The sequence below is a fragment of the Botryllus schlosseri genome, chromosome 15 (genome assembly GCF_051294905.1).
Source record: "Botryllus schlosseri isolate E-star chromosome 15, Bs_hap1, whole genome shotgun sequence".
Lineage (NCBI taxonomy): Eukaryota > Metazoa > Chordata > Ascidiacea > Stolidobranchia > Styelidae > Botryllus > Botryllus schlosseri.
Genome location: NC_137250.1, coordinates 22,616,300 through 22,639,084, shown reverse-complemented (window position 1 = coordinate 22,639,084; position 22,785 = coordinate 22,616,300). Strand labels below are relative to the sequence as shown.

Sequence of the window (22,785 nt, the reverse complement as noted above, 5' to 3'; positions counted from 1 at the left end):
AACTTGATTGTAGGTCTTGGTGGGTCGTAGCGCGGTAATGGCCTAATACCCAATAATAAAGATAAGTGGGTTCTTGAATTTTGAAAAATTTTGAAAAATTGACATAACTTTTCAAAAAATACTTTATGATTTATGCTAATTCACGAAATAATTTTGGGCCCCCTTCGAGCTCGCCCCCCCCCCAATTGGGGGGTTTGGGGTGCGGCAGTTACGGTGCTGGGTATACAATAAAGCTCCATCCCATCACGCCCTTTCATTTTAGCAGTGAAACCGCGTCTCAAAACTATGTCGTTACAATATAACAAAATTCTCGACAATGCAGCAATCAAGCAGTCAATCGACAACTGAAGCTCGTGCATTTTTCGACATTATGATCTTACGAATCTCATATAATAATTTTTCGAACAAAAAATTAACTTGGTAAACATGATGTGGAAAAAGCCCAGATTTCAAGGACAAAAACCCAGAAACCCAGGTGATGCTCGAAAAACTCAGATCTGGGTGGAAAAACACAGGAGTGGCATTATAGTGGCATGTCTGCGTGGGCCTACAGCAGCTATGGATCTCTGGCACACACTAGCGGCTAAATTTGGTTTAAAAATATTTCCAGATGTCGATCTAGTTCCCTGGTAATGGACACCGACACCGGTATATGGCATAAATATGCGGCTAATGGGAACTCGCCATGGTGATATCGGAACATGGTCTTGGCAATTTCATAGGTGCCGAGGTCGCGAACTTTCAACACCCCTAGGGATTTATGTGTTGGAGAAAGACGGTCATATCTATAAAGGTTTCATTATATATAACTAACCCCCTTAGGTCAGTTATGTGTGATTTCATGATTTCAAAGACTACTCCAAGTCGTTTCGATACCTTCCTTTTTTCATTGTATCGCAGTCGTGTGGTGTTTATATAACTCAGTGGTGTGGTGCTTTGAAATGATAATAAACTGATACTGATCGTGGCCGGACTGCATCTGGATATTTACATTGCTTCGGGCGTCAGATATTTATGTCGGCAATTGGACATGAGTGATTGTATAGCTGGTTTGTCCGGTTCAGCTGGATTTTAACAGACTTTTGATTTCGAATGTCTATCTGGAGCAGGAGAAATACGGATTTGAGCATAGCCTTTATAAAGGTTATGGATTTGAGAATCCGCCCTCTCTAGTGGCAGCGAGTGAGGCAAATAAGTCACAAGTCATATGACAGCAGACAACAACAAAGTCACGTGATGCTGAGAGGGATACTCTAATTTTCTCTGTTGCATGGAAGCTTTGACGATGTTGCGCGTAAAGGTTCTTCTTTCTCTGTAAGCTGATCATAAAAGTATAATAGGGCATATTGAGATGTGAATTCGAATATCGTTATTTTTCTGCTGCGCTTATCAGCGTCGGGTAACTAAAATCTAACTAGTGATCAGTGAATGAGAGGTTGACTGTCAAAATAGAATGATATTATTACTATCAGGAAAATTCCCGTAACTTTTTCAAATTAGATTAGAATTGTAGCTACACAGTTTTTCCTAAATTTGATTAGAATTGGAATGACTGAATTCGCAAGAACTCGAAAAATTCATCAAATTCTGAATTAACAATAAATACAACTAAAATCAGTTTAGTTCATGTCAAATCAGAGCTCATACTCCTAAGCACGAGAATGGCAAAAGTCTGTACACTAAGCTTGGCTCGTTGCGCCAGTTCTCTTGTAGCATTATCAGGAAAACTAGAAATTAGATTGTAATTATAATTATAGAGCATAGAAACATTACACAGATTAGATTTGAATTAGATTACTGACATTTTCATCTCATTACATAACTAGAATTATCGAATTGTCCAAGTCTGATTACTGTAATGACATGAATGAATTGTTTCTCAACGATCAATGGAATAGCTATTAGTGCAAGTATTGAATACTACCAGATAAATATTGATTCTCTTGTAAAACTTTACTGTATTTTTTGCAGTCAGTTGCTGCTTAACCACTTAACCGGTGTATCCTATTTGGTTAACTTATCATTATAGTTTACTCACTGATCGGAGTTATCGCCAGAATTCATACAGATGTCTGCTCCACAACCTCCACCGTATGATGGTTATCAAGGTATGTAATTGTTCTGTTCAATGGAAGAAACGTGGTGTATGTCTCTGAATTCAGGTCAAGGATACCAAACGAATTGGGGACAGCCACCCAACGCACCCCCGCAGGGTTATGGGCCATCTTCTTACGGAAGTAAGCTACTTTTGAATGTGAATTTGACTGATATCTATTGATATGTTGCATCAAACTGCTGGTGTGTGTGTGTGACAAAGTGTGTACGCATCTGGTACCACAACTGTGTTCAAATTTTGGGTCTGGTGTACTTTCTTGACCGTAACAATATGACCACCCCTATGAACATAATTGGTTAGGGTTATGGCTGTGGTATCACAATACTAGGGTGCGGTTGGAGTTGGGGCAGACTCGGACAATCAGAAAATTTTCATCTTTTCCTAATGAGACTAGCAGTAAAATTTAAGTTGAACTTTATTTCTCAAATTGGACTCAAATTAGAATTATAGCTACAGATTTTTCCAAATTTGACTTGAATTAGAATTACAGGTAGGCAATTAGGCATACACAGTAGGGCTCTTCAAAAATGACTTTTTTTCTCAAATCGTACTGGCTACTTGATAAAATTGTTAGGTTACCTAATTTAAGCCTACACACAAAATTTTCTTCAATTCCAGCCAGTAACCGCTTTGCTACTGGAGAAGAAAGTTTTTATTTATTATATAAAAATAAGCAAAGAAAAATTTGAAAATTTTCTGTTCACATTATGAAAGTGTTAGGCTGTCTATAGAAACGATCCTCACCAAATTTGGTTCAATTTCAACCAGTGGAAGCGGAGTTATTGCCGTCGAAAAATTTTGATTTGAATAAAATAGTATTTACGGTGAGCACAACTATAATAAATAAACAAAGAATCGGTCACCGTAAATACTATTTTATTCAAATCAAAATTTTTCGACGGCAATAACTCCGCTTCCACTGGTTGGAATTGAACCAAATTTGGTGAGCGTCTTTTCTATAGACAGCCTGACACTTTCATGGGATGAATAGAAAATTTTCAAATTTTTTATTGTTTATTTTTATATAATAAATAGAAACTTTCTTCTCCTGTAGCAAAACTGTTACTGGCTGGAATTGAACCAAATTTGGTGTGTAGGCTTAAATTAGGTAACCTAACAATTTTATCAAGTAGCCAGTACGATTTGAGAAAAAAAGTCATTTTTGAAGAGCCCTGATACACAGTCTTTTCCAACTCGAATTAGAGTTATGGCTACAAAGTTTTTCCGAGCTAGACTCAAATTAGAATTATAGCTACAGTTTCATTTCGAAATTAGATCAGAATTACAATTGAAACTACACAGTTTTGCCAAATTAGATCAGCAATAGAATTACTGAATTTGCGAAAACTTGTACATTGTATCTGTTCATATCAGAGTCCATTCTCATTAGCATGAGGATAGCAAATGTCTGTACAGCAAGATTGGCTCATTTCGCACCATACAGTTTTGTAGCATTTTCAGGGAAAGCAGAAATTAGACTAGAATTAAAATTAGAGCATAGAGACATTTCACAAATTAAATTAGAATTAGATTACCAGCATTAAGCTCTCGACAACCAGGATTATGTAGTTGTCCTAGTCTAGGTTGGGGGGGACTGTAGCAGTAGGGTTGGGGTATCGTAATAATTAACGTTGGATTTGGCGGTAGGGTTTGAGTTATGTTGGGTTATTATAGGATTAGGATTGTGGGTAAGTGACTAAGTGTTATGAATGCTACAAGATACCTTAACCCTAAACCAGTTAGAAACACCACAAATTTTGACATGTTCACTGGGAACACTGATTAGTGATAGTCACGACGTGGATTCAGCACAGTAGACCCCAAATTTTCACTAAACCACACTTTTAATATTTTGCAGCATCAGCCAAACAGCCGCTGCTCGGTGTGCCTTCAGGTCACGGGGGATACACGACCGTTGCCGGCCAAACAACAATCATTCACCAACCTGCTCCTTCTGTCGTTGTAGTTGGCGGCTGTCCAGCTTGCAGGTGATTGATCTGATAAATTGCAGTCCACCATAAAATAAGATAACTCGGTATTTTACAGATGATTTGAAGTTGAGAAAAGTATTACTGACATTACATACCTTTGAATAATACCTTATGGCTGAAAACTAGCTGGAAATATCAGTATTTGTTCACGAATTGCAACCCAACGGCGCTTCTTCAATGTACGATCCAAATCAAGCCGATGTCAATGGTGCAACCAATACATGACTCCCATGAGCATGATAGACAGGTTGTGCAGAGTGAAATCGATATACACTTGGCCTTAATTGGACTGCATTCAAGTACAGTTTGAAAACATGGCTATTTTATTGCAATATATTATCTCTTACCGGCCGTTGTCAACTGATAACGTCACAAAAGCTATAAACCGGTGTCGCGGTCAACATTACATATCCACTAGTAAGGAGAATTGCCCCGTGGATCTTTGGCAGGTTTTCGGGGATACAAGATCACGATGAAGATGACCAAAATTGCTCATAAAAGTGTTTTTATGTACTAAACCATCATTTTGGTCACAAGCATCGAAGTTTCCTGACAATTTTTCAAATCTGAACAACCCTATTGACCACCTCTGTCCTAGTGTTCATTGCAGCGTTGTACCCAAGTCACAATTCAATGTCTCTTTTTTAGTTTCGACTCGAGTCAAGTCGAGTCATCTTCAATTCACCCCTGAGTCAAGTCAAAGTCAGTGAGTAGTGGGTTGAGTCAAAGTGTTGTGACTCGAGTCCAAGTCATAGTGTTCACTGTTCAGTTTAGCCCACTTTTTTTCAACTCTGCTCGAGTGATATAGAATGGCTCGCGTTCAAAATATCGTGATTATCTTCAGTATTAACAGTTTCCGGCCCCATTTTCCAAGTATCAGGACTGATAGACGGCATCTCTCTCAATCATGTGGTGACTTTACTATTCTTCGAAGTCACAATGAAATGTTGGTCTCGGCCGTCCTAGCCTCTAGTCATATGACTCGGTTCGAGTCGGGCACAATGTAAATTGACTGTAAAATGACTCGAGTCGAGTCATTTTACGGATTTGAAAAAATGACTGGAGTGAAGTCGAGTCATCGAATAATCGTGACTTGAGTCGAGTCATTACAACCCTGGTTCATTGTCTGATACGCTTAATGTCCGAATTGTCTGGTTGGTCGCCAGTTCGACTCACTTCGTAGTTTGAACCGATAGCGTTATTCATCCTGTGTTAATTTGTTTTCGACTGAATTGAGAACTGATTTCAGGGTCGGGGTTCTCGAAGACGATTTCACGTGCTGCGGGGTGTGTTGCGCCATTTTATTTTTCCCGATCGGAATTCTGTGCTGCTTAGCTATGCGACAGAGGAGATGTCCTAATTGCGGAGCCATATTCGGATGAGAATTTATCAGTGTCAACTGTGATCAGTGCCAGTAAATCATATCTTCTGGAGGATCTGAGGATATTGCTTCTCGCTGAACATATAAAACTGTCAATACGAAACATTATTTTCATTGCTATCCAGGGCTCTTGTGAGAGCTGCTAAATTTTTGTCGTCTACCTTTGAATTTTTGTGCTCGAATATTGTTGAATGCGCGTATTATAATTGTGTGTTATTTTCCACGCCATGTTCTCGTTTATTTTGTTGGTGCAGACAGAGTAGCACTGAGCTCATATTTTTCTTTTTCGCAGCGCGACACGCATTAAGTCTTTGATAATTGTGCAGACTTGGACAACTAAATTCTAGTTGTCTAATTATGATGTTTATAGCTTAATGCTGGTGATCTAATTTGTGAAATGTTGATTAGCTCTAATTTTGATTGGCATAACTTAGGAGATCTGTGTACCGGTATTGCCAAACAGGCAACGCTTGCTGTGCAGATATTTTCTATTCACATGCTCATGCGAATGATGTGAACTGATTCAGTAATTCTAGTTGTAATGTAGCTATAATTCTAATTTAATTTGAAATTCTGGAAATTTTATAGTTGTCCAAGCCTGGAGTTGTAAAAAGCGGATGTACATTAGTCATTTTTTAAAATTTGTGTCAAATGTGCAATTGTGCATACTCCTTGTAATGTATTGTTGACTTACGTGCTGCGATCGCGTGTTTACATTTCCTTTATAGACGACATTGCACGCCGTGGCATGAAATAGTTTCTATAACTCTGACAGTAATGGTTTTTCGATATGCATAAAAAGATGAGTATTCCACGCAGGCCGAGATGCGAGTAATTTCTGTATGTACCTTTTTGTAGCATCCCATGTCGATGCGTTCTACCGATTGCATCCGTTGTAGCGACCTCGTGATTTCATTGTGTGCGGTGGACGACCCCGTGATCTAGCATCATGTGACCTGCTGATATTGTAATGGATTGTGTAATATTTCCATCACGGTTGAATCATGAATATTGCTCGCGGAATGAGTTATAAATTGAAGATGGCGAGAAGCTGTTTGAAGCTTGTATCCGAAAAAAACACCAACAATGCAGCATTCTTGCCCAACAAAAGAAGAGTGCCGTGTGGACTGATGAGTTGGGGTATAGCTATAATCGACTTCCTATTCATGGATTAAATTCTGATTATTTTCTTATACCATCTGCAATAAACCTCATAACTTATTGGACTAACCACGTGCGATAATGCGAAATTAGCCAGTACCAGTAGACTGGTCGTGGTCGTATGTAACCGAGCGAGAGCGAGATGGTGTATTATGGTGATGCGTCCGGCTTCTTGATCGGTAGGTCGTGGGTTCGATCCCCGGCCGGGTCAGACCAAAGACTCAAAAACTGGTATCCGCAGCTATCCTGCTAGGCGCTCACCATCCACGGATAGCATTGAGGAGAAAAAAGTGAGGGTGCAGACAAGATGACCTTACTATAATGGTCGTATCGCATCTCGATGGTGCGGGCGAATTAAGGTACCATATCTCTCTATTTTGTCAGTGTCGGCAAGTAGGCCTATATCTAGACTCTGCCGAAGAATATTTCATTATACTTGATTACGGTAGCATCAATGTCGGCTGCTATCTAGACCAGGGTCGGCAACCCCCGGCACTCGAGATGATTTTTCATGGCTCGCCAAATGATTTGACGAGCACGACATATTGTAACCATGTTTGTTGCAAAACATGTCACATGAAGTTGTCAAAATGGAAAAAAACTAAAATTATTTGATAACTCAGCATAGTACAGATATGAGAATTAAATGTTGATACTCCGTGAAGACAGCCTCAGGCTATCTTTCTGATTGGAGGATTAAACTACGTCTACTTGACAAATTGAAAATAGCGAAAAGTAAGTAAGTAGATCACGAAATTTCTTAGGTACTGATTAATGCGACGGGCTACTAAGTTGCTCCCGCCATGTATCCGTGCTCAGTTGGATTTCTTCACTTAGACCAGGGGTTCTTAAACTTTTTTGATCGCGGGCCCCTTCTAGTTTTGTGCGCGATTGCACTTACCCCCTAAATTTCAGAAGCAGATTACCGGAAAGTCATCACGTCAAGCTCAACACTATTCAGGCTATTCCATGTCTAGACTAGATAGAACTGATGATTAGCCTAATATGGACACGGTAGTCACAGTACAACTCTCGACGTCATTCTGAAAGGATAATCTGTTATTGTATAGTTTATTCTTGATGGCATATATTGCTATTTTACGGACCCCCCAAAACTAGTTCGCTAACCCCAGGCCCCAAGGGGTTCGTGGACCCTAGTTTACGAACCCCCTGACTTGGACATTCAGAGCACTGGGCAGAGTTTCCGCCCCTTACCGAGAACAGATAACTCAAACCGCCGTCTCCGGGCTCAGTCGCGTTGCCGCACTGCGCACCGAAGCGCCAATCTCCGCATCGAAACTCGGGAATGTTAACTAGATTACCGTTTATCATCATCATCATTGGTTTATTAGCAATTTTATCAGTTCAATACACCACAAAAATGCGATACAATGAAAAGACAGGAAGATGTCGAAGCGACAAGGAGTAGTCTATGGAATCTGACACCCACCTTGGCCTAGGCGATGTAAAGAGGAGGCATGCACACTGAATGAAAGTAAAGAAGATAGTATAGAAAAAGAATGCGACAAGAAATAGGGCGGCATGTCATGGGAAGCGAGATCGATAGGTCAGTCGTGGTCCGGTAATCTTGAGGATGGACTGTATTTATTTAGTAGTAATTGCTTGTATTTCGACTTGAATGTGGACATGCTCGTCGACTGTCGGATGGCCGGCGGGATACTGTTCCACACATCAGGTCCGGCATATTTGATGGAGCGATGATCTTTTCGGTCGATCATATGATATTTGGACGACGTGGACGCGCGTGTGTTGTACTTGTGCGCTTTTGATTCAGAGGTAAAGAAGTCATTGAAATATTCGGGGCAACGACCGCAGTGAAACTGATACATAAACTTGGCGATTTCTAGTTTCCGCATATCTTCTATGTTTAGGACGCCGAATCTCTTCAGCAGCGACTTATTGGATGGGCAGCCAGGCCCCTTCGGGGCCCTAGCTATGATTCGGAGTACTTTATGCTGTAGTTTCTGCAGTGGCTTGAGTGCAGTTTTACTGGCAGCCCCCCAACAGAGGATGCCATAATGTAACTTCGATTGGATTAAGGATTTAAAGAGTATCAGAAGAACCCATGCTGGCATGAAGCGCCTAAGGCTGTAGAACAGGCCGCACTTCGGTGATAATTTAGTTTCTAGGGACTGAATATGACTCTTCCAGGACATGTTCGAGTCCAGTAAAACTCCGAGATATTTGGCATTATCTGTGTTGGAAACGGGCTGACCAGCGATATTAACGGTTAGGTTATTTTTTGAATTTACTGTCAGCAATTGCGATTTCGAGGCGTTTATGCAAAGGTTGTTCTGGGCCGTCCACTCATGGACTTTGGGCATTTGGTCACCAGTCAGGGCATCTAGCTCTGCCGTCGAAGATGCGGAAGAGAGGAGGTGAGTATCATCAGCGAACAGTGTGGTGTTCAATGAGGAGGTTTCAAAAATGTCGTTGACATATAAGGTGAAGAGGACCGGTCCAAGTACTGAGCCCTGGGGCACACCACAGGTCACCGGGTGAGGAGAGGACAAGGTGTCTGAGATCGCAACAATTTGTTGGCGTCCAGTGAGGTAACTTTTCATGAGCTCAAGTTGTGGGCCCCGAAGTCCGTAACGCGCCAATTTCGAGATGAGAATTTTATGATCTACGCAGTCAAACGCTTTTTTTAGGTCGAGAAAAATGCTACATCCCACATTTCGCTTCTCTGAGATATCATAGTACTGTTCGGCCACTGTTAGGAGGGCATGAGCGGTTTGGTGTTTGTTTCGGAAGCCAAATTGTTGAGGGGAAATGACAGACATTTTGGCGAGGAATGAGGACAGGCGGGAGAGGAGCAACTTTTCGAATACAATCCCGATGCATGGGAGAACGGATATCGGACGGTAGTTGGTGACATTAGTTCTATCCCCAGCTTTGTGTACAGGGACTACTCTGGCTTTTTTTAGATAGCTTGGGTAGACTCCATTTTCTATCATGAAGTTGAAAAAATGGGCCATATATTGACCGATATGCAGGCTTATCATTTTTAGAAACCATGATGGGATTTGGTCATAGCCGTCGGCCTTGTGCGATTTCAGTTTGTGGATGGCTACTTCTACTTCGTATTTGGTCGTAGGTTCAAGCACAATTGACTGGGATATCGATCTCACCTCTGACCTGGCCGACACAGGTTTTGTAATAGAAGAAGCCTCCGCGTGGGCCAACACGAGCAACGCCCCGATCGAAAACTACGTTCGCATGTTCCTTAGGGTCAACTGACCAATGTCCGTCCAACTCCTGTTCATATGAAACCCTTCTCCGCTTCGACTTCCAAATGTCTCATTTAAATATTTTCTACTACGACCGCGTTGGTGACCACTGTTGTATAGGCCTACCAACAAACGTATCACCAATATACAATGTTCTTCTCTATTCTCTACTAGTTGCTGACGAGTATCAGCCGAAAATATTCGGGTTTAATTCAATATGAATATAGTACTCAATGATTAAGAATCGTAATACAGTTCCGTGGCACTTTGAAGGGGTCAGCATTCGGGCGATGTTGTTACGCATGTTGCATGCACTTCATTCTCTAACGAACATGTCCGTCCAAGTATGACTCAGTGCTTCTAAATCCCATTTATTGCAGTTGGCACAAATGTGATTTCTGTAAGCCTTTAGGTCGAAGAAAATGCTTTCATCGCCTTCATTAGCTTATAGTTCTAATTTAAACGGTATCGCATAAATCAAGAAAAGAAGAATAACACTCGTTAGAAAGGTGGGGAGCACCGAACTGCGGCTCACGCACTGCGAGTATTAGAAATTGAAAAGATGCCTTAAAAAGGACGCCGTATATGTTACTGTCGTATACGGAGGATTAGCAGTAGAATCGTCAAGAAAGATTGATTTCCCAGGATTGCAGTCTGGAAAGTCGTAGCTTAGCTCCAAGAATACCCGGCACAAAGCAATCGCGAGCTATATAATACACCTTGAGATGATGTTCAATATTATCGGTAAGCAATAGACCATATAGTTATTGTACTAGCTTCTTATACTTGCCATATTTGCTCTCCTAAGAGCTTCAAGGTTAGTTTTGTAGCATGAGGGTGACAGGGTTCTATCCTGCATTTCCTTATTTGTGTGTTTCAATCCAATTAAGGTTTCAGTCAATCAGTTCAAACGGATCAATGCACTACAAGACTGCGATGCAATGACAAGATAAAAAGTGTCGAAACCGACTTGGAGTAGTCTTTGAAATCACACGCCCACCTGAGCGCTGGGTGTAGGTCGGCATTTTACTTAGTATGTATTCAATCGCTAGCTTAGTTCTGACGGATCAATACCAATACCGAGAAAACCAATACCGAGAATGGACATTACCGAGAATGCCATTACCGAGAATGGACATTACCGAGAATGGACATTACTGAGAATGGTCATTACTAGGGCAAATTTGTGTTGCAGTCAAATTCGACAAAACTTCCATATATTTTTCACAAAAGTTGCACTAAAAGTTGCATTTATATTAGGGTTGCCATACGTCCGGAATTTCACTGAAAAAAGGCGTCCGGGAGGAAATTCTAAAATATGCCTAAATGTCCGGAATTTTGAAGGCTTTAAGTAGGTTCAAACTTTTTTCGTAAATCAACATAAACGAGAATATTTTTAATCAGATTCATGCTTTTGAAATTTTTCTTCGCGCTCCGCGCGATTTAGCACAACGTTTATTGATATTAATATGGGAACCACGTCCTACCGCCCTCGCAAAGATGCAATCAAAAGTAAATTAAAATAACCATCATTTACTGAACCAAGTCTAATTGCCATCGCAATAATAAGATAACGGCATGTTCCTTGATTTGGTTGGGGCCGTTTGAATACTTTAGTCAAAGACAGTTGCTCTAAACCTCATGGTTGTTTGCCTTTATTCTGGGGATAGCGAAGATGTTGGACGGTATCAGCTTTCAAAATAGGCCGTGAGTAAATTTGGGCAAGCTGACCTTTTTTAGAAAGCAACCTATCAATTTTTGAGCTGGACCACGGAACATCTTCAAATTGGAAATGAGGTCGCGACCATAAAAGGTTGGAAACCACCGGATGTGCAGCCTGCTGGCGCATTTTATAGTGATATATGGAAAAGCCAATCTTTTCGACAGAATTCATTTACAAAATTTAAAAACCAGATGCATATAATAACCACCACGGAGTTCCATCGATTACCCTATGAGTTGCCCAAGATGATGCTAGTGTGACGTCATATTGACCGACCATGTATTCATAACTCACTGTAAAATCCGCTAGTGGGCGCTAAAGAGTGTCCGTAATTTGAGTCACAAAAATATGGTAACCCTGATTTATATGGACATGCTCGAATCGATCCATATCCAAGGCACTGTAGCAAAACTCGGTGTTAGCGACTTCAACAAAATCAATAGCCTGAAAAATGGACCCAGTAAAATATAATATTCGTCGGTATAGCCTGAATGTACGTCAAATTCAAACGACAATGACATTATTAAGCGATCTGTTTAAATATAGTGCCAAATATTTCCAGTAGAAAGTTAGTTGCATGAAAACTCGAATAAAAAAGTTGCAAAAACTTTCATGTTCTGGCCTGTTCTACAGCCTTGGGCGCTTCATGCCAGCATGGGTTCTCCTGATACTTTTTAAATCCTTAATCCAATCGAAGTTACATTATGGCATCCTCTGTTGGGGGGCTGCCAGTAAAACTGCACTCAAGCCACTGCAGAAACTACAGCATAAAGTGCTCCGAATCATAGCTAGGGCCCCAAAGGGGCCTGGCTGCCCATCCAATAAGTCGCTGCTGAAGAGATTCGGCGTCCTAAACATAGAAGATATGCGGAAACTAGAAATCGCCAAGTTTATGTATCAGTTTCACTGCGGTCGTTGCCCCGAATATTTCAATGACTTCTTTACCCCTGAATCAAAAGCGCACAAGTACAACACACGCGCGTCCACGTCGTCCAAATATCATATGATCGACCGAAAAGATCATCGCTCCATCAAATATGCCGCACCTGATGTGTGGAACAGTATCCGCCGGCCATCCGACAGTCGACGAGCATGTCCACATTCAAGTCGAAATACAAGCAATTACTACTAAATAAATACAGTCCATCCTCAAGATTACCGGACCACGACTGACCTATCGATCTCGCTTCCCATGACATGCCGCCCTATTTCTTGTCGCTTTCTTTTTCTATACTGTATTCTTTACTTTCATTCAGTGTGCATGCCTCCTCTTTACTACGCCTAGGCCAAGGTGGGTGTCCGATTCCATTGACAAATCCAAGTCGCTTCGACATCTTCCTGTCTATTCATTGTATCGCATTTTTTGTGGTGTATTGAACTGATAAAATTGCTAATAAACCAATGATGATGATGATGATGATGAAAAAAATGAAGAAAAGTTGCAAAAAGTTGCACTATAAGATTCCTTCAAACAGTTTAAAACAACATTCTACATAACTTTTGAGTATTTAGGAAGCTGCCGGAAGCTGTAAAAAAAAGTTGCAAAAACTTGCCCTTGTCATTACCGAGAATGTACACCACCGAGAATGGCCAATGCCAAGAATTGAACTTAGTGAAATGGCGTTGTCGAGAAATTTATACCTGAGAATCGACACCGAATGTGGAAAAGCCGTAATGCACATTCTACAGTGCATATTATACACACGACCTGTACATAAGCCTAACATGCCTGCATTGCATACATTGCATTCTCGGTAACGTTATTTCTCGGTGGTGTCCATTCTCGATAATGGCATTTTCGGTAAAGGTTTTCTCGGTATTGACCGGACACCGATCTGACGATGATTTGATTATTATTATTGGTAAATTTGAGGGAGAGGCTGTTCCGATTGATTCATGGTGTACCGGAAGTAAACCGTAAGGTATTTATGTAAATCCTAAGTGCCTACATTCCTTCCTACTCTATTTGTGCTTATTGCGATTTGTCAGGTATCATTTGGATTAAAATGTAGTTCTGATTTATACCGTGGTATAATGCTGAGTCAGGTTCTGCATGTTTTCGTGAGTCACACCCGTAACAAACAGGTACACTTGACTCTATCATTTGTCTGATGGAGAACGACCCTAATTATAGGAGAACAGTTGGCAGCCGAACTGATAATATCATATATAACCCCCGACTGATTATGTTAATATAAATTATTGGCATTGTAAATTATTATTGTAGTATTGAAATACCGCTATAGATAGGTCTTATGATGGTACGGCGGCTTCCATTAACAGTGGCTATTATAGGTAGCATGACTGTGACAGTTGTGTCTCATGGCACTACTGGAAAAGGGCAAAAAGTTTCGATATTATTGGCCTACATTGAACAAGAACAATGAACCCAAGGTTATTCTCATAGTAAGTGCGCTCGTCATACTCGGCACCGTGCAAGCTACAAGATTCAGTAAAGCATGTGCAAATACGAAAGAGCTGTGCGGGGTGACGCGATGCATCCAATTCGCAATCGGAGAGGACGGATGTCCAGTATGTGAATGCGTCCAAAATGCAGGTAATTCAATTACGGTCGAGTCCGCTTGATTCGGACACTTTATGTCCGACCATTTTGGCCGAATAGAGTTGGTTATCAATTGTTCGGTTCATGGATGCGGGCAAAAGTCACACAGCGCATTATACATACGGTACTATTGCGTAATAAATTAAATGCAAATTGGCACAGATCGCATAAAACGCACAAGGTTACTTGTATTGTAGAGTGTTTCCGATACCAAACCATTTAACAAATACTGTGTTTACTGTAGGGTTCAAATATAGACGCATTCAACTGCCGATCTGTCAAGGACGCGTCTTTAATATTTTTCGTTTACTTTTGCACGCAATTTAACTTGTTCTGCTAAACTTTTCTGTACCAATCTGGTCTAGAAGATGCGCCCAATTGTACGTAATAAAAAGCGAATGTGAAGCAGTCACGGCCTTGTATAAAGGCATTGTCGATGGTTACTACATCGATCGTCATTGTTTCACTATAATCACTCATTTTTGTGATAAGACGAACGAAGTGCTGTTTATTGTGCTAACTATAACCTAATGACAGGAACGATAGGAATTGCGATTCTGTGTCCAAATTAAACGGAGATTATATAGACACAATTTTTACTTCTGAGTCATTCCTGGGCATTTTGGTCGAATACGGCCGGTTATCCGGATTCCGAATTAAGACGAGTCGACTGTATGTGCAATTTGTGCATATTAATCATAGTGAGCAGTTTTTAAGTCCGTTCATTTGTACATCTGCAGATCGACTTGGCGACATGAGACTTGAAAGTAACACACGCCTGGCTCTGGAAGTTCTCATGGGCATAACAAACTTGAATGACAAGCAGGGTACTAAAACGATGACAGACAGTTCGAAAGAGGCCGAAATTGGGGTTTGGAAATGGGACAACATCCTCGAAAATCATCGATGGGTCATCCCGTTTAGGGTCAATGATTCGCTCGGTATGTAGTTTTTCGTTTTAGAAATATCTTTGTAGAGTAGTGTGTTGTTCAAAAATAACTCTTTTCATGAAATTTTACTTGCTGTCCGATAAAATGTTAAGTTGGCTAAACAGAACGCTGCGCATCAAATTTTCGCTCGATTTTAACCTGTAGAAGCAAATATGTTGTTCAGATCAGTGTGCATTATGCTATGTGTCTTGATCTCCGGCGAAACCCTGGGCAGACTTGGACAACTAGAAAATTTTCAGCTTTTTCCAAATTAGATTAGAATTAGAATTACAGCTACAAACCTTTATTTCTACATTATAATTAAATTAGAATTACAGCAACACAGCTATATCCAAACCTGAGACTTTGCAAACCACTGGTATCGACATTTGTCGTTCTTTTCAGACACGGCGACGTGGTCAACAATAAGAAAAGCGATTTTCCAGTTCGAGAGGAGAGTGTGCTTGAAATTTATTCGCAGAACGAGCCAAAAATACTTTCTGGATTTCTCCGACGACGGAAAAGGAGGTTGTTGGTCTTACGTGGGGAGAAGAATGTCTGGGAAGCCAAATGTGGTATGTATATTGAATAATGGCACATGAAATATCTTGAAGGCACTGTCGATTTCAATTCTGTTTGATTTGAAAAGTCGATACTTGACAAATAGACGCAGTATAGCGGCGTAAGGCAACCTGTCTTCGGCGAGATTCCACCCAACAAATACATGTAAATTCTAGCTATTTCTATACCACAAACTCAGATTAACTTGTCCGCGGGATGTAACGACATTGGGATTGTCATGCAAGAAATGATGCACGCCCTTGGATTTTTTCATGAACATCAACGGCCAGACAGGGACGATCATGTCAAGGTCATATGGGAGAACATACAGCCTGGTGATTTATATTATTTTATGTGATAGTGATTCTGATAAAATAGTTTCCGTTATATATATTTTAAGATACTCTACGAGGTAGGCTACATACTTTAGTATACAATTGAATAGTATATCCGTATTGAAATAAACCCAAATATTTTCGGCTGGCATTCGTCAGAGGTATTAGCTAGCAATTATAGAGAATTGAAAAGAGCATTGCATATCAACAATCGTTTCATAGTATTTTAATATGAATATATTATTCGAAAACCGCGGTATATATATTGGTAATAGTTCGTAACATTGTCAGCTATATCTACAACGTTGTTATTGATTTACTCAAGGTCTGGAGGCAAACTTCTACCGAATGACATCATCCTCGTTGGATTCGAACGGGGACGAATATGACGCAAGGTCCATCATGCATTACAGGGACACGGCGTTTTCTAAGGATCAGATTTCGAAGACTATGATGGCATTGGACGGAAGACGACTCCAAACAGCAGGGGTATTTTGAATGTAGAATGCATGAAGGCTACTGAAGCAGGCGTCAACTTACTGGCAGGCGTGTTAAAATTATCGCAAATGTTTTAAATATATAAGGATACTTTTTGGGACGGCCATATAACCATAATTAGAGCCCAGGCGATATCCGATACCGATAGAACTAATAACTATAGCGCCTTCACCGATAACCCCGATATAGGCTATTCACATTTTCACGATGGATGTAGAATGTCATTCTGCAAGGTCCCGTCAAATTAGGCCTGCTTGCCTATTTGGAAAGATGTTGAATACCCCCATTATTGATGATGCGGCCGGCGGTGTCATCAAAACGAGGAGGAAATTTGCGCGCGAGCAAATTTGAGTTTGGTTTAAAGTGATAAACAGAGTCTTCTCCAAGGGCGGCATTTGCGATCTATTAACCATGCTACCCCTACCATTCCATCAACACTGTTCATATCTTTTGCGTTCAGGGTAGCAGATTGACAGGAGGTGACGTGAGTAAGCTAGTAAAAGCCTACAGGTGCGGTAAGTATACAAATTCATGTTGCTAACGAGACGATATCTGTCATATTCGTTCAATTTTATGATGCAGGCATAGCGCCCCCTACCGAAAGAAATACGACTACTTCCAAGATAGAAGCGACCAGCACACCTTCATCGTCTACTGCTACGCATGTCCTTCAGACAAGCTCGATAACCCCTGATTCAACTGCGACAGCATCAAAAACTAAACTAGAGACTACATCAACAAATGTTGCTTCTACGTCTACCAGTCTCACATCGGAGAATAACTCTGTCACTAGTACGCATACAAATATATTAACCCAGACCGGGAAAGGTGAGAAGGTCGAAACTAAAACAGCAGCTTACACGCAGCCTTCACAATATTCGACTACTATTTCTTCACGCACCACTGAAAATGTAGCCACAAACCAGTACACAACTTCAAGCGTAAAGGTTGAATCCACCAACCCGCCCACAATACAAACTACGTCGGAAGCAGCGTTGTCTACATCAGCAAAAGTAACACAAAACCGCGTTATTGACCAGAAAGAAACAACACACACTACAGATTCGATCTCGCTTTCAACTGCTAAATTGCAGACATCAGAACTTGCCACAAACCCGACGATAACGGACAAACAAATACCCTCGACAAATGTGACCGCGCATGTCGGGATAGAAAAAGAAATCTCTACTGGACCTGTTGATAATATGCTTATTTCAACTGAGGAGCCTGCCACGTATGAAACAACACCAAAGGTATCTTTGTCTATTCGAAACACTGGTACTGCAGGGATGGTAGAAACTAGCGCTGCTAAAGAGGCTGTTTCTACAGAGAATTATAGGGAAAACTCTACCGTGAAATCAACTGCGACTCCCTCTACTCCTGCCACCACTACTACAGCAAGGGTTGTAGAAACTAGCCCTGACAAAGAGGTTGTTTCCACAGCGAATTCTAGGGATATATCTACCGAGCAATCTGCTTTGAAGCCCACTGACACAACGACATCATCGATAGTAACATCAACTTCGTTCCAACCCACCATGCAAGAAACAACGCCCAGCATATCAACAACAACTTCGTCAACTCCTACGACCACTACCGTAAGAGTAGTAGAAACGACCAAAGAGCAAGAAAGTGATTCCACCGCACGAGCCACAACGCCAAGGATTGTATCAACAACTTCATCAGACCCTACCACGCAAGAAACAACATCAAGCACACCCACCACAGCTTTGTATACTCCTACAACCAGTACCGTAAGGCTAGCAGAAAGAAGCTCTACCATGGAGGCCGTTTCGACAGCAAATTCTGCGGAGATATCCACCGCGGAATCTGCTTTGAATGCTACTGAATATAACCAAGAAAGTGAATTCACAACATCAAGCATCGTAAGGGAAACTACAACAGAGGTCACGACTTCTACAAATGAAATTCCCGCGACAGAACTAAACGGAGTTTCGACGAGGGTGATTGAGGCTACTAGCAAGTATGATAAGCCGTCCGAAGCAAACACGTTCGTACCAGCTTATACTGCGACCACTGAATCTGGCATTGACTCATTTTTAGTAACAACTATCATGGTACCCCTGGAGACTCGTCTTTCGACCACAGAGCAACCTGAAATTTGTCAAAACGAAATCTCAACCTGCGTAAAAAGACGAAGGGCCGGACTGTGTCACAAGAAACCGTACAAGTCTAAAAAAGTGTGCGATAAAGGCTGTCGGATGTGCGGTCAGTACAATCTTATCGAATGAGTATAATGAGCATGTTTTTGAATATGCATCCATTATATATAGCCATATAGGTGGTTTATAGCAAAACAAATCAACAAATGGTAATCTTTCTACAGGGTGCGATGATAAATCTACCGGATGTCGAATGGCTGGGGGACTTGGCTTTTGCCAAGACGCAGAAGTCCGAAATGTCGAAATCATGGCGACCACGTGTCCTCTAACTTGCAAATTGTGTGGAGAAAGTAAGAGATCTTGTTGAAAAGTTTACAATATCAGGTGTTATTGACAGCAATTAGTTAAATCTATGGTATTCACTGTAAATCCATGTTTTTTTTTCTTCAAATTTAATTTTACTGCCTATTCGATAAAATACTTGGGTTGTCTAAAAATCGCTGCACACCAAATTTAGCTTAATTCCAATCTCTACAAGCGGAACTGCCGAACTAGTATAGTAGAGTCAGAAAATTTTAAATTTATTAAGATTTTTTTTTCAACTTTTACTTTCAACCTCATGCAATTGTTAATTTATGGAAAAAAGCGGTTCATACCGAATTTGGTTCAATTCCAACCAGCAGAAGCAACATTTTTGGAGTACTAAACTATGGATTCGAAAAAATGGTATTTACGATGGAAAATTCTTTAATTAAGAATGATAGAACTACCCACTGTAAATATCATTTTTAGAGTCCAAAATTTTAAGCACAAAACAGAGCTGTATACACCCCTGCAATATATCTCCATAAGAATTGGTGAGTTTGACTCATTTCCACCGATTGCAAGGGTGTGAGTGTACAATTGTGTTCCTAAAAGTGCCGGTTACTAATTTTACACCCTCTTCTTGGGTGAAAATCAGCGTAATACACGATTTTCGTTTACACCGTGGTCCGGTTACTGCCGTCCTGTGTTTTCACGATTTACACCCTGGCGCAGGGTGTATTTGAGTCAGCAACACTATACTGTGTGAATATCTCTTGCTGCTATCACTCTCTCTCTAATAGTTTCCTTAAACGCATGAGCGATCTCGTCTTCTTGTTGTTGTGATTGCGCGACGTGTGTGCATGTATGTATTAGCACCCACGTCTTGTGAGTTATTGGAGTAATAGGTATTAGGCTAGTCGATGCAACTGTTCTTTTGTATTAAAGTTTGATCATGTGCAACTTTGCATTTATTCATAGGTTAAATACCGTAATAAATGATCAAACTGAAATACAAAAGAACAGTTGCATCGACTAGCCTAATACCTATTACTCCAATAACTCACAAGACGTGGGTGCTAATACATACATGCACACACGTCGCGCAATCACAACAACAAGAAGACGAGATCGCTCATGCGTTTAAGGAAACTATTAGAGAGAGAGTGATAGCAGCAAGAGATATTCACACATATACTTGTACTGTATTGGCCTTTTACACCGTTCCTAGTTGGTGTTAATGCTCCAAATACACCCATACTTTCATGAATAATTATAATGGTGCGTATAGACTGGACATAGGCTTGTTAAAAAATAACTTTTTCCAGATTCATGGGAGTCTCTGATCATTGTTAGGTCGCCTAAGAACCCTGCACACCAAATTTGGCTCGATTGCCTCTGATAGATGAGAACGCACAGGAGTTTGAAAATTTTGAATTTATTATTGAAATTAATTGAAAAAAAAAATCCAAAATTTACTGTCAACCCCATGAAATTGTAAAACAAATTTGACGCAATTCCTACCCGCAGAAGCGAAGTTGTTTGAGTTTTTCATTATAATTATTGGATTCCCAAATTTTCAACTGTGATAACTGCGCTTCTACCGGTTGGAAGTGAGCAAAATTGGTAAGCATCTTTCTTTTAGACAATTTCATGGGCTTGACCGTAAAATCCGAAAAATTTCCAAACTATTGTAAGTTCACGTCTACAATTTGGAATCGAGCCAAATTTGGTGCGCAGCTATTATTTTAAGCAACCTAACAATATAATCAGCGAATCCCCGGAATCCGGAAAAAAAGTGATTTTAGAACAACTCTACTGAGATTCGTGTTTATATAGCTCAGTGGGTTCGAGCCTATATTGCTATAACCCTCGGTAATGTATCTTAGGCGTTTGCGGTTTAGCGACCGAAAACCCAATGTTCAAGTAGCAAAAATGCCCGCCAAAACGGTTATATATTATATTACACACTAGTATACTCACTCAATCCATGATTTCAGAATCATATAGTTACGAAAAACTCCCGTTTTACCGAAATAATTTCTCTACAGGCTGCGTTGATAGAAGAAGAAAATGTTTCACAAGCTTCGCTAGGGGCGAATGTGAGAGCAATTATCGGGAAATGCTGACATCATGTCCGAATTCATGTGGATTCTGCGTGACCGGTCGTGTAAAGCCAAGGAGCATTTTTGCATCACAGGACATTTTTGAAGTTCCGGAAGCTAGACTGAATGGCCTCAGTTTATATGAGTTTTTGAACAATCGAAACTAATGCGTGTAGTTTTACCTACTAGTGTTACATAATAGGCCTTGATCATGTTGGTTTTGGAAATAAATCTTTTAATTTATTGAATTGATTGACTTGTCTGACTCGAAGGTGGTGACTTCGTTAAATATCTTCTATAGTTGGGACTTCTATAAGGGAGTGACCACAGATTTTAAGTAAACCATTATTGAGAGCCGAAAATTCTTCTGACCTCTAAAATGGCAGGGGAAATTGGCAACTCATAAAAGAACCTAGATTACGATATTATTTTTGTGAATCCAGGACAATTAGGCATAAACCAAGGACAGGGCTTACAGATCTAATATCCTAGGCATGCACTAGGAATCAGAACACTCAGACTTGAAGAAACTACCAATCTATATAGTTTTGGGTCAACTACAGAGGTGGTCAGTAACGAAGTACTTCTACTTTTTCGAAGTATTCAAGTAGTTTTCCTCTACTATACTGGTAATTACTCAAGTAGATCTTTATTTCGATACTTTCATTTCGTAATATTTTGTGAACTATACCTACTTACTTTTCGCTATTTTTAGTTTGTCAAGTAGAAGTAGTGTATTTCCTCAATAAGAAAGATAGCCAAAGGAATTTCGAGGCTGTTTTCACGTACGTAGTACCAACATTTAATTTTCATAAAAGTCATGTAATACCCGGAATTTTCGTTGCGCTTCGCGCACAGTAAATATGGAGTGGCGAATATGTCTTACCGAAAGTATCTCTGAATATAATATAGATACCGAGTTGCGTGGTTCCGTTCCCACCGCATTGTGGCCTATATCAAATATTTCATCACAGTAAGTATGGGCCCCCAATAACGTTTGAAACTACTGTTCGCAATCTAGCAATTACCTATTATAGCTAGCAGCCCATGACGTGTCCTAATATGGAAAAGTGAACTTTTGTTAACGTTAGGCCTGTTTTAGCACACCACCGTTGAAATTTATGGACAAAAGACATGATATATATTTTCCGCTTTTTAGAAGTAGTATTTGTATTTTTCTTTCAATTGCGAGTATTATACGTTGAGTTCTAATTATAGTTTCAGTTCTTTTGTCTGCAGAACATACATGTTGAAGTATTAAAGCAAGTGTAGTAATGCCTTATATTTTCCGAAAACGAAGCTATACACTAGCCTACATGGCATTTTTTACGATATGCCATATTTTTAATTAACGTATAATAATCGCGCAAAGTGTTAGAGCCGCATCCGATACAACTTATCCGTATTGCTCTTCGACCGAACTATTGGGGCCTTAATATGGGGGAGGGCGCTTGCCATGATGTTCTCTAAAACGGGGTGTTCGAGTAAACAAAGATTAGTATCGCATTTCCATATCAATACCATCATTTACATCCCATGATGTGGACTGCGACTTATTCTGTCAAAAATTGACACCTCCTGGCTGGTATCAATATGAATCAAGCTCTCTAAACCTTCCGCATATCAGCATTTGTAGCTTTTGACAGTCCATGCGAACGAATTACGATCGTTTTCACAACTACTTACTTACTTGAGTAGATTTAAAGTCAGTCAATTCTACTTCTACTTCGAGTAGTTTTAGGTTG

General features: G+C 40.4%; 2 protein-coding genes across 3 annotated transcripts; both read left to right on the top strand.

Annotated features, from left to right (window-relative positions):
- Positions 1 to 1,967: 1,967 nt before the first annotated feature.
- On the top strand, positions 1,968 to 5,886 carry LOC145457316 (membrane protein BRI3-like). Its single transcript, XM_080335513.1, has 4 exons — positions 1,968 to 2,108; positions 2,163 to 2,237; positions 3,975 to 4,104; positions 5,357 to 5,886. The coding sequence occupies exons 1-4, from the start codon at positions 2,069 to 2,071 to the stop codon at positions 5,487 to 5,489; spliced, it is 378 nt and encodes a 125-aa protein (XP_080191639.1). The 5' UTR covers positions 1,968 to 2,068; the 3' UTR covers positions 5,490 to 5,886.
- A 4,574-nt stretch (positions 5,887 to 10,460) lies between these two features.
- LOC145457251 (uncharacterized) lies at positions 10,461 to 21,288 on the top strand. 2 transcript variants are annotated; one of them, XM_080335438.1, is made up of 10 exons: positions 10,461 to 10,644; positions 14,031 to 14,180; positions 14,927 to 15,127; positions 15,521 to 15,690; positions 15,876 to 16,011; positions 16,337 to 16,500; positions 16,970 to 17,024; positions 17,092 to 18,738; positions 18,857 to 18,982; positions 20,987 to 21,288. In XM_080335438.1, exons 1-10 carry the CDS (start codon positions 10,626 to 10,628, stop codon positions 21,205 to 21,207), a joined length of 2,889 nt encoding a protein of 962 aa, XP_080191564.1. In that variant the 5' UTR covers positions 10,461 to 10,625; the 3' UTR covers positions 21,208 to 21,288. The 2 variants fall into 2 exon arrangements, with proteins under 2 accessions (XP_080191564.1, XP_080191563.1); XM_080335437.1 differs by lacking the exon at positions 10,461 to 10,644 and having other exon boundaries at positions 13,896 to 14,180.
- Positions 21,289 to 22,785: the final 1,497 nt, after the last annotated feature.

What these genes read in the sequence shown, in the direction of transcription:
- LOC145457316 (XM_080335513.1), top strand. Translation starts at nt 2,069, where the DNA reads ATGTCTGCTCCACAACCTCCACCGTATGATGGTTATCAAG. An exon ending in ACCGTATGATGGTTATCAAG is followed by an intron (nt 2,109 to 2,162) that starts GTATGTAATTGT and finishes CTCTGAATTCAG; the next exon opens with GTCAAGGATACCAAACGAAT. An exon ending in GGCGGCTGTCCAGCTTGCAG is followed by an intron (nt 4,105 to 5,356) that starts GTGATTGATCTG and finishes AACTGATTTCAG; the next exon opens with GGTCGGGGTTCTCGAAGACG.
- LOC145457251 (XM_080335437.1), top strand. Translation starts at nt 13,946, where the DNA reads ATGGCACTACTGGAAAAGGGCAAAAAGTTTCGATATTATTGGCCTACA. An exon ending in TAGGGTCAATGATTCGCTCG is followed by an intron (nt 15,128 to 15,520) that starts GTATGTAGTTTT and finishes CGTTCTTTTCAG; the next exon opens with ACACGGCGACGTGGTCAACA. An exon ending in GACGACTCCAAACAGCAGGG is followed by an intron (nt 16,501 to 16,969) that starts GTATTTTGAATG and finishes TTTTGCGTTCAG; the next exon opens with GGTAGCAGATTGACAGGAGG.